The sequence below is a fragment of the Coregonus clupeaformis genome, chromosome 24, assembly GCF_020615455.1.
Source record: "Coregonus clupeaformis isolate EN_2021a chromosome 24, ASM2061545v1, whole genome shotgun sequence".
In the NCBI taxonomy this organism is placed as follows: domain Eukaryota; kingdom Metazoa; phylum Chordata; class Actinopteri; order Salmoniformes; family Salmonidae; genus Coregonus; species Coregonus clupeaformis.
In genome coordinates, this window is record NC_059215.1 from 23,661,520 (window position 1) to 23,673,896 (window position 12,377).

Consider the following 12,377-nt stretch of genomic DNA (forward strand, 5'->3'; position numbering starts at 1 on the left):
AGAAGGTCAGCATCCCGGAATCGCCTCTTCACTGTTGACGTTGAGACTGGTGTTTTGCGGGTACTATTTAATGAAACTGCCAGTTGAGTCTGTTTCTCAAACTAGACACTCTAATGTATTTGTCCTCTTGCTCAGTTGTGCACCGGGGCCTCCCACTCCTCTTTCTATTGTTTCTGGCCATTTTGAGCCTGTAATCGAACCCACAATTGCTGATGCTCCAGATACTCAACTAGTCTCAATAAGGCCAGTTTTATTGCTTCTTTAATCAGCACAACAGTTTTCAGCTGTGCTAACATAATTGCAAAATGTTTTTTTTAATGATCAATTAGCCTTTTAAAATGATAACCTTGGATTAACAAACACAACGTGCCATTGGAACACAGGACTGATGGTTGCTGATAATGGGCCTCTGTACGCCTATGTAAATATTCCATTAAAATAATAATAATAATAATAATAATATGCCATTTAGCAGACGCTTTTATCCAAAGCGACTTACAGTCATGTGCGCATACATTTTTACGTATGGGTGGTCCCGGGGATCGAACCCACTACTCTGGCGTTACAAGCGCCATGCTCTACCAATTGATAATTGATAAATCAGCCATTTCCAGCTACAATAGCCATATACAACATTGACAATGTCTACACTGTATTTCTGATCAATTTGATGTTATTTTAATGGACAAAATAATTGCTTTCCTTTCAAAAACAAGGACATTTGTAAGTGACCCCTAGCTTTTGAATGGTAGTGTACATGTATGTGTATACACACACACAACAGAACAGGCTGTCTGAAGAAAAGTGTAGACAAACTTACTGTTTGAGTAAATCAAGCTCGTCCATTTAACACCGTGAGAACACTACAAATCATCAGAGCTGAAGGACGTCAAGTCATATGCTAATAGTCAAGCAAAAAAATGTGAACACTACAAACCCACTTTCACATACTGTAAACCAGGTGGGGGCCATTCTGGCCAATATTACCAGCAAAAAGCCAGTGTAGGTGACAGCTTTTGTCCCAGCCCAGCAGTAACAAATGTTATTCAACTAATCAAAGTTTTAATGAAAGACTATGACAAGTTGATCATTGAATCAGATGTGTTACAGCTAGGCTGGAACAAATACCTGCAACCCCACCGGCCCTTTGCGGATAAGTTTGGCCATCCCTTCTGTAAACAAACCTAGAGACTGACCATAGCGGACAGACGGAGAGACAACAGGGAAACAAATCCATTGATGGGACCCCAAAATGCAAAGGAATCTCTTATATCTCCCTCTACCCCTCCTCTCCTCTCCTCCCCATCTGTTCTGCTTCTCTTGGTGCAGAAGTTCCGCACTGCCGTTCTAACTCATGTTACCAAAGGAGGCGTGGCTTGCTTCGATGCATACAATACAGTTGAGTTTGGTGAGGGAGAAAATGGGGAAAGAGAGACAACATGAGTACAGCTTTGGTAGAAGAATCGTAGAGAACACTGAAGCGCACAAGAGCAGACATACAGACAGTAGACACAAAGGTGCTCGCTACATCATGTTATGTTACTGAGTTACAGCATAAAACTCATTTTACAAGACATCTTTTATGGATTGATAAGAATGGCCTTTCTTGTTTTACCCCTTAAACTTCATATCAGAATATGACATCCACTGAGTGTACAAAACATTAAGAATACCTTCCTAATATTGAGTTGCACCGCCCCCTTCTGTCCTCAGAACAGCCTCAATTTTTCGGGGCATGGACTCTACAAGGTGATGAAAGCTTTCCACAAGGTTGCTGGTCCATGTTGACTCCAATGCTTCCCACAATTGTGTCAAGTTGGCTGGATGTCCTTTGGGTGGTGGACCATTCTTGACAAGCACGGCAAACTGTTGAGCATGAAAAACCCAGCAGCGTAGCAGTTATTGACACAAACCAGTACGCCTGGGAACTACTACCACACCCTGTTCAAAGGCACTTAAATCTTTTGTCTTGCCCATTCACCCTCTGAATGGCACACACACAATCCATGTCTCAAGGCTGAAAAATCCTTCTTTGACCTGTCTCCTCCCCTTCATTTACACCGATTGAAGTGGATTTAACATGTGACATCAATAAGGGATCATAGCTTTCACCTGTATTCACCTGGCCAGTCTATGTCATGGAAAAAGCAGGTGTTCATAATGTTTCGTACACTCAGTGTATATACTTAATCGAAACTCAACAGACTGCAGGAGTGAGATTGTCTACTCAACCCGTCCAGGACCTTCACGACAAGAAGCACAACGACCAAAACAGCATGGTCAGAACACGGGGAAGCACACACACCACCACACCACTTACACAACCACAAAGAGAAACAATGGGCGAGAAAGCACCAGTCTCCTGCTGATGGGATGCGGCGAGAGAGAGAGACTACACATGCCAGGGGAAGAGCTTTATGGATGCATTAACTTAGGTTAAGGTTTTATGGGTTAGGCTTTGAGCACTTGAGCATTTCTGTGGTCATATTATGGCCATTGTAGTGAGTCCAGTCTTTAAACATTGTGTGTTGTTAGCCATTGCTTCTGTCTGTCTGTCTGTGTGTGTGTTTGTGTGTGTGTACGTGTGTACGCACGTGTTCGTGCACAACTAGGTTGTCAACTCGGCAGACAACAGAATCAGATTTTTTTTTATTGAGTATGAATGACAGAGCAACCAGGCTAGCAGCTAATTTGAGCAGTGTAATGTTATTGAGTCAAGCCTCAGGGGTTTTGGTGGGGGGGCATTTAAAAGGCTATAAAGTCTGCAATTCATTTATTAAGACCAAATTGGTTTCAGTGATAGTGTAATATGTAACTTATTAACAACGCTGCTTGCTCTACTTATACAGCAGCTTTAGATAAATTCAGTCAAGCAGTAACTTCAACATGTCTCCTTTTTCACTACCCATAATACTCCAGGAAATGTACACTGGATACAATGAGAGTGTCTGTGTCCCAAATGGCACCCTATTCCCTACGTAGTGCACTACTTTTGACAAGGGCATCCATAGGGTCAAAAGTAGTGCACTATATAGGGAATAGGGTGCCATTTGGGACACAGACACTCTCATTGTATCCAGTGTACATTTCCTGGAGTATTATGGGTGGTGAAAAAGGAGACATGTTGAAGTTACTGCTTGACTGAATTTACCTAAAGTTTCTGTATAAGTAGAGCAAGCAGCGTTGTTAATAAGTTATCCATTCATATCCCTAATTACTTACTGTACGTCTGTATAATTTCATATGAAAAGGAGCCCTAGCTAATGAGTAACCACTAGTATTATTTTTAACATGAATAAGACACTCCCTAATGAGGTAATGGGTGTTTTACTATTGGCACTGTATCAAATGATGGAGTGAGGTGGGTGAACACATAAGAGCTTGTGTGTCCCAATAGTTTTAATACGCTTTCTCTCCTTGTCTCCTTCCCTTCAAGAGGCTTTCTCTCCTGATGACCATTGATTTGAAAGGCCTTGGACAGGTTAAAATGGCAAGGTGATGGAAACCCATTAAGTGTACGTTTATCACCGGTCATGATGGAAAGAAGACAAACCAAGGAAGCCTTTTAAGAGAACCAGGACACGTCAAAGAGTCATCACAAGCAGATGATTTTGCATTGCTTCTTTGGTAGGTCGATGATACAGGATGATAGTGGAGGAGGTGGGCCGATGGGGGCTTGCAGTGGGTGTGTGTGCATGTGCCTGTCTGTGTCTGTCTGTGTCTGTATGTGTTTTGTGCATTTATTTAACCAGGTAAGTCATGACAAATGACAACACATTATCTTTTGCAATAACGACCTGACCAGCACAATGATTCCGTGCAGCAAAACAGTGTGTGTGTGTGTTGAGGGTGTGTGAGCATCGCCGTGTTCCACTAACCTTGGCTGGAGGCCAGACCTCGCTGACTCACCAATAGTGCCTCCTGATTGTCGGCCAGGGCCTGTTTGGCCAGGTAGCGCTCCCTCTTCACCTTCAGCTCCAGAGACTCAGGGACGTCCGGCACCATCCAGTCTATCGCTCGCAGGACAAAGAACACCACATGCTGAAGATAGGGAGGGAGGGAAAATAGAACACATTAGGGGTGACAGGAAGGTAGAGAATAGAGAGAGAGAGAGAGAGAGAGAGAGAGAGAGAGAGAGAGAGAGAGAGAGAGAGAGAGAGATACAGAGAGAGTCAGAGAGAGACAGAGAGAGTCAGAGAGAGACAGAGAGAGTCAGAGAGAGAGAGAGAGAGAGAGAGTCAGAGAGATGGAAAAGAGGACCGAGGGTGAAATTACAGAGAAACCTCAGTGGAAGAAGAGGAATTCTGAGAAGAGCAGTATCAACAAAGGTGCTAAAATATTAAAGACTAAAATATCATGTGAGGACTGAGAGGCAAAGATTAGCAGGGAGCAAGCAAGCTTCAAAGGATCACAGGTACACAATAACATACACAGGTAGTAGATAAGGGGGTAAGAACAGGACAAGACAAGTAATGAATAGAAAGGTGGACATGGCACAGTATAACAGAAATAATACAAAAGGCACATACAGACAGAGAGCTGGACAGAGAGATGGACAGAGCGACGGACAGAGCGACGGACAGAGAGACGGACAGAGAGATGGACAGAGAGACGGACAGAGAGACGGACAGAGAGATAGAAAGACAGATCCTTGCGTACCTCGAAAGCGATGATGAAGCCTAACCTAACAGCCAGGAGTTCCCAGTAAACCAGAGTGTAATTTCCATTGTTGTCCCTAAAGGCTTTATATCTACAGACAACACAGGGCACACAGCCAGGGTAAGAACAATAGGTCAGGGTTGTCAACATTAATTGTGCCATCTACTGGACAGACTTGGGCATTTACATTTACATTTTAGTCATTTAGCAGATGCTCTTATCCAGAGCGACTTACAGGAGCAATTAGGGTTAAGTGCCTTGCTCAAGGGCACATCGACAGATTTTTTACCTAGACGGCTTGGAGATTAGAACCAGCGACCTTTCGGTTACAGGCACAACGCTCTTAACCACTAAGCTACCTGCCGCATTACATTTAAAACATAATGAACATGGGAGTTTGACTTTCATGGAGTTTTGGTATGAAAATGCTTATAGCATTTGTTGGCAGTTGGCTAGTTTAAAGGGATAGTGCAAGATTTTGGCAATTAAGCCCTAAGTATGTAGATCAGGGATGGGCAAATGGAGGCCATGCAGTCTGCCCATGTTGTAGGCCCACAGATCAATTTCACATAAAAAGTCATATATTTTATGTACATTGAGTATAGAAAAAATTAAGAACACCTGACATAGATTGACCAGGTGAATCCAGGTGAAAGCTCCGAACCCTTATTGATGTCACTTGTTAAATCCACTTCAATCAGTGTAGATGAAGGGGAGGAAACAGGATAAAGAAGGATTTTTAAGCCTTGAAACAATTGAGATATGGATTGTGTATGTGTGCCATTCAGAGGCTGAATGGTCAAGACAAAATATTTAAGTGCCTTTGAACGGGGTATGGTAGTAGGTGCCAGGCGCACCAGTTTGTGTCAAGAACTGCAACGCTGGTGGGGGGTTTACGCTCAACAGTTTCCTGTATGTATCAAGAATGGTCCACCACCCAAAAGACATCCAGCTAACTTGTCACAACTGATGGAAGCATTGGAGTCAACATGGGCCAGAATCCCTGTGGAATGCTTTCGACACCTTTTAGAGTCCATGCCCTGACGAATTGAGACTGTTCTGAGGGCAAAATGGGGGGTGCAACTCAATATTAGGAAGGTGTTCCTAATGTTTGGAATACTCACTGCACAAAAATATAAACGCAACACGCAACAATTTAAAATATTTTACTGAGTTACTGTTCATATAAGGAAATCAGTCAATTGAAATAAATTCATTAGGGTCTAATCCTATGGATTTTACATGACTGGGAATACAGATATGCATCTGTTGATTACAGATACCTTTAAAAAAAAAGTAGGGGCGTGGATCAGAAAACCAGTCAGTATCTGGTGTGTCCACATTTGCCTAATTCAGCGCGACACATCTCCTTCGCATAGAGTTGATCAGGCTGTTGATTGTGGCCTGTGGAATGTTGTCCCACGCCTCTTCAATGGCTGTGCGAAGTTGCTGGATATTGGTGAGAACTGGAACACGCTGTCGTACACGTCGATCCAGAGCATCCCAAACATGCTCAATAGGTGACATGTCTGGTGAGTATGCAGGCCATGGAATAACTGGGACATTATCAGCTTCCAGGAATTGTTTACAGATCCTGGCAACATGGGGCCGTGCATGATCATGCTGAAACATGAGGTGATAGCGGCAGATGAATGGCACGAAAATGGGCCTCAAGATCTCTTCACGGAATCTCTGTGCATTCAAATTGCCACTGATAAAATGCAATTGTGTTCGTTGTCCATAGATTATGCATGCCCAAACTATAACCGCACTGCCACCGTCGGGCACACTGTTCACAACGTCGACATCAGCAAACCGCTCGCCCACACAACGCCATAAACGCTGTCTGCCATCTGCCCGGTATAGTTGAAACCGGGATTCATCCGTGAAGAGCACACTTCTCCAGCGTGCCAGTAGCAGTCAAAGGTGAGCATTTGCCCACAGAAGTCGGTTACGATGCCAAACTGCAGTCAGGTCAAGGGTGGTGAGGATGACGAGCACGCAGATAAGCTTCCCTGAAACGGTTTCTGACAGTTTGTGCAGAAATTATTCGGTTGTGCAAATCCACAGTTTCATCAGCTGTCTGGGTGGCTGGTCTCAGACGATCCCGCAGGTGAAGAAGCTGGATGTGGAGGTCCTGGACTGGTGTGGTTACATGTGGTCTGCGGTTGTAAGGCCAGTTGGTGCACCTGTGTAACGATCATGCTGTTTAATCAGCGTCTTGATATGCCACACCTGTCAGGTGGATGGATTATCTTGGCAAATGAGAAATGCTCACTAACAGCGATGTAAACAAATCTGTGCACATAATTTGAGAGAACTAAAATATTGTTGTGCGTATGGAACATTTCTGGGATCTTTTATTTCAGCTCATGAAACATGGGACCAACACTTTACATGTTGCGTTTATATTTTTGTTCAGTATATATTTTTGTTCAGTATATATATATATATATATATATATATATATATATATATATATATATACAGTGGGGAGAACAAGTATTTGATACACTGCCGATTTTGCAGTGTATCAAATATCCAGAAAATCACATTGTATGATTTTTAAGTAATTCATTTGCATTTTATTGCATGACATAAGTATTTGATCACCTACCAACCAGTAAGAATTCCAGCTCTCACAGACCTGTTAGTTTTTCTTTAAGAAGCCCTCCGGTTCTCCACTCATTACCTGTATTAACTGCACCTGTTTGAACTCGTTACCTGTATAAAAGACACCTGTCCACACACTCAATAAAACAGACTCCAACCTCTCCACAATGGCCAAGACCAGAGAGCTGTGTAAGGACATCAGGGATAAAATTGTATACCTGCACAAGGCTGGGATGGGCTACAGGACAATAGGCAAGCAGCTTGGTGAGAAGGCAACAACTGTTGGCGCAATTATTAGAAAATGGAAGAAGTTCAAGATGACGGTCAATCACCCTCGGTCTGGGGCTCCATGCAAGATCTCACCTCGTGGGGCATCAATGATCATGATGAAGGTGAGGGATCATCCCAGAACTACACGGCAGGACCTGGTCAATGACCTGAAGAGAGCAGGGACCACAGTCTCAAAGAAAACCATTAGTAACACACTACGCCGTCATGGATAAAAATCCTGCAGCACACGCAAGGTCCCCCTGCTCAAGCCAGCGCATGTCCAGTCCCGTCTGAAGTTTGCCAATGACCATCTGGATGATCCAGAGGAGGAATGGGAGAAGGTCATGTGGTCTGATGAGACATTAAATAGAGCTTTTTGGTCTAAACTCCTCTCGCCGTGTTTGGAGGAAGAAGAAGGATGAGTACAACCCCAAGAACACCATCCCAACCGTGAAGCATGGAGGTGGAAACATCATTCTTTGGGAATGCTTTTCTGCAAAGGGGACAGGACGACTGCACCGTATTGAGGGGAGGATGGATGGGGCCATGTATCGCGAGATCTTGGCCAACAACCTCCTTCCCTCAGTAAGAGCATTGAAGATGGGTCGTGGCTGGGTCTTCCAGCATGACAACGACCCGAAACACACAGCCAGGGCAACTAAGGAGTGGCTCCGTAAGAAGCATCTCAAGGTCCTGGAGTGGCCTAGCCAGTCTCCAGACCTGAACCCAATAGAAAATCTTTGGAGGGAGCTGAAAGTCCGTATTGCCCAGCGACAGCCCCGGAAACCTGAAGGATCTGGAGAAGGTCTGTATGGAGGAGTGGGCCAAAATCCCTGCTGCAGTGTGTGCAAACCTGGTCAAGACCTACAGGAAACGTATGATCTCTGTAATTGCAAACAAAGGTTTCTGTACCAAATATTAAGTTCTGCTTTTCTGATGTATCAAATACTTATGTCATGCAATAAAATGCAAATGAATTACTTAAAAATCATACAATGTGATTTTCTGGATTTTTGTTTTAGATTCCGTCTCTCACAGTTGAAGTGTACCTATGATAAAAATTACAGACCTCTACATGCTTTGTAAGTAGGAAAACCTGAAAAATCGGCAGTGTATCAAATACTTGTTCTCCCCACTGTATAATTGCAGGAAATGAACTCTTAAACTTCAAAATGTTCTCTCCGCTGCCAAGAGGGGGGGTCGGTAAAATGTTTTTCTCGCAAGGTGGGGATGGATGTGGGTACGCAGACCCACGAGCCACTGCGGCCCCTCATGATGAGTTCAGATGTTTTGTGTGTCATGAATCCCACTTCCTGAGTCTGTTTTTGCCTGAGTTGCCTGTTTTCTGTCTTGGAGTCTGTTTCCTGAAGGTTCCTGAACGCACCCTGTCTGGTTGCCGGGCGACGAAGCTAGGCGGGAGATCTCTCGATTACTCGCACCTGCATCTCATCAGCTGTCTGCACACCTGGTCCTGATCATCACCTCTTCATAAGCTCTGACCTGACATCCATTCCCTGCCGGATCGTTAGCCATGAACAGTATGTTGTGTCAGCGTATCAGCCTCAAAGTTACTAGAGTTAGTTTTGTTGTTTTGTACTTTTTGCTTGCCGTGTACTTACCTTCATTTACTCTGTCTACAGTCATTCTCCTGGAACATTCACCCAACCCCTGCCTGGTCGTCGGTGGCTTCTGTGCCATCATTGGATCTGCCTATTCACTCCCACCAACTCACCTCCGCTGCCCGCTCCGTCTCCTGGATTATTCTGCTTCTACATTTGAATCTGTAAATAAATACTCACCTTCGTTCTACTCACCTTGTCCTGGTCTGCTTCTGGGTTCTGCTTTAGAGAATCGTGACAGAACGATCCGGCCAAGGATGAACCCAGCGGACCTGGACTCTGTTCGCCATGCCATTACCCATCAGGAGAAGATGTTATGACAACACAGCACGGCGCTACAGGAGATAGCGTTGTTGGTTCGGAACTTTTCTGCCAGTCTGACGAGTATCCAGGCTCAGCTCAGTTTGCCGGCGGAGAATCCACCACCTGTTTCACCCCTCTCGCCTGCCGCTTCTGGAGCTGTTCCCTTCCGTGAGCCCAAGGTTCCGACGCCAGATAAGTACGAAGGGGATTTGGGAAGATGCCGTTCATTTCTTATGCAGTGTGGATTAGTGTTTGATCTGCAGCCCCACTCTTACGCTACAGACAAGGCTAGGATAGCATTTGCTATTGAACTGCTGCATGGTAGAGCTCTGGAGTGGGCTTCAGCCGTATGGGAACGACAGGACACCTAAATGGCGTCATACCAGGAGTTCACAGCAGAGATGAGGAAGCTGTTTGACCATCCAGTCCGAGGTAAGGACGCAGCTAAGCGTTTGTTTTCTCTTCGCCAAGGAGCTCGCAGTGTTGCCGACTTTGTTATTGAAATCAGGACATTGGCTGTGGAGAGTGGGTGGTATGAGGAGTCACTACAAGCGGTTTTTTATCAGGGGTTGTCGGAACAACTCAAGGATGAGTTGATCTTTTATCCTGAGCCTAGTGACCTGGACCGGTTGGTAGCATTATCTATTCGGGTGAATAACAGAGTCTGAGAGAGAAGGAGGGAGAAGCAATGGGGCCCGTCCAATCAATCAGCTACTCGGTTACCATTCGGGTCAGGAGTGGACCAGAACGAGTCGATCGTTATTCACCTCACGGGATTAGTGGAGGGGTCCTGCCTCCAGATTCTGAAACCATGCAAGTGGGGTGGCACGGGTTAACCAAGGAGGAGCGCCAACGTAGACGTGAGACCAACAGCTGCCTCTACAGTGGTAATTCGGGACATTAGCGAGTTTAGCGATTAACGCTTTTATCGATTCAGGTGCCGATGGCAGCTTTATGGATGCCGACTTGGTGGAACAGCTGGGGCTTTCAAAGGAGCAATTACCGGAAGCCATTGAAGCTACCCCTCTGAACGGCAGTAGTCTGGCACATATCACTATGAGGACTGAACCTGTTAAGATGCTGTTGTCAGGGAATCATTCAGAGGTTATCTCCTTCTTCATTCTGGCTTCTCCCCATGTTCATCTGGTTCTTGGATACCCCTGGCTGAGAGAACACAATCCCACGTTTGATTGGGTGACTGGCAAGGTAACTAGTTGGAGCATGGAATGTCATGCTAACTGCCTTAAGACTGCCTGTTCCCATTCTGTTCCCAGTCAGGTCATTGATCCTACCCCCCCAGATTTGTTCCTGGTTCCTGAAACATATCACGATTTGGGTGAAGTGTTCAGTAAACAGAAGGCTCTGTCACTTCCTCCCCACCGACCATATGATTGTGCGATTAACCTGTTCCCTGGAGCTGCCTATCTCAAGGGACATTTATACAGTATCTCTCGACCTGAACGTGAAGCTTTGGAGACCTACATAAAGGAGTCTCTAGCTGCTGGTCTCATTCGTCCTTCGTCATCACCCCTGGGAGCAGGTTTATTTTTTGTGAGTAAGAAGGATGGCTCTCTTCGACCGTGTATTGATTATCAGGGGTTGAATGATATTACGGTCAAGAACAAGTATCCCCTGCCTTTGATGAGCTCTGCTTTCGACTCCTTACAGGGTGCTACTGTGTTCACTAAGCTGGATCTACGCAATGCGTATCATCTGGTCCGGATCAGAGTGGGGGACGAGTGGTTGACTGGGTTCAATACACCTATGGGACACTTCGAGTACCAAGTGATGCCGTTTGGATTGACCAATGCTCCAGCAGTGTTCCAGAGCATGGTAAATGACGTTCTGAGAGATATGATCAGTCTATTTGTGTTCGTGTACCTGGATGACATTCTCATCTTCTCTAAGGAGCTTTCCAGCCACGTCCAGCATGTCAAGCAGGTTCTGCAGCGATTGTTGGAGAACCGCCTGTTTGTGAAGGCAGAGAAGTGTGATTTCCACGCCCACACTACATCCTTTCTCGGGTACATAATCTCCAGGGGAGAGATTAGGATGGACCAAGAGAAGGTTAGGGCGGTTCTGGATTGGGCCCAGCCCGGTACGAGATTGCAGCTCCAGAGGTTTCTGGGGTTTGCGAATTTCTATCGTAGATTTATCCGTGATTACAGCCGTGTGGTCGCTCCATTAACTGCCCTGACTTCTAGCACCAGAACCTTCTGTTGGAATCCTGAGGCAGACCGAGCATTTCTGGATTTGAAGAGTCGATTCACCAATGCCCCGATTCTCTCTCAACCTGACACTGCCCGTCAGTTTGTCGTTGAAGTGGACGCGTCTGATGTGGGGGTTGGCGCCATCCTGTCCCAGCGAAGCTCCACTGACGGAAAACTCCATCCCTGCGCCTTCTACTCTCGTCATCTCTCGTCTGCGGAGAGAAACTATGATGTGGGTAACCGGGAGCTTCTCGCGGTGAAACTTGCCTTGGAGGAGTGGCGTCACTGGTTGGAGGGGGCGGAGCAACCGTTTATTGTCTGGACTGACCACAAGAAACTTGCTTACGTGCAATCGGCTAGATGTCTCAACTCCCGTCAGGCCAGGTGGGCTTTGTTTTTTGGACGCTTTAATTTTTCCCTGACTTTCCGACCGGGTTCTAAGAACGGCAAGGCGGACGCCTTGTCCCGGATGTTCTCCAAGACGGAGGAGGGTGGGGCCAAGACTGAGACGATTCTTCCCCAGAACCTCGTTGTGGGAGCAGTTACGTGGAGGATTGAGGAGGAGGTTATGGCGGCCCTTCGGACGCAGCCCGGTCCCGGTAACGGTCCACCCGGTCGGTTGTTTGTGCCTGAGTCCGTCCATTCTGCTGTCCTCCAATGGTCTCACGCCAGCAAGATGGCTTGTCACCCTGGCGTGGCTCGG

The 12,377-nt window shown here is 45.9% G+C and overlaps 1 protein-coding gene across 4 annotated transcripts in view; it reads right to left on the reverse strand.

The window, feature by feature from the left end:
* Positions 1–721: 721 nt before the first annotated feature.
* Positions 722–12,377, reverse strand: part of LOC121538431 (anoctamin-7) — a 38,892-nt gene continuing 27,236 nt past the window's right edge. For 2 of the 4 annotated variants that reach the window (XM_041846421.2, XM_041846420.2), the window contains 3 exons: positions 4,660–4,750; positions 3,879–4,041; positions 722–1,379 (listed from right to left, as the gene is read on the reverse strand). In XM_041846421.2, coding sequence (XP_041702355.1) covers positions 1,348–1,379; positions 3,879–4,041; positions 4,660–4,750 — 286 coding nt within the window. In that variant the 3' untranslated portion in view covers positions 722–1,347. Of the gene's footprint in view, positions 1,380–3,878; positions 4,042–4,659; positions 4,751–12,377 lie in introns of those variants that run through there. The other 2 variants (XM_041846422.2, XM_041846423.1) reach the window with 2 other exon arrangements.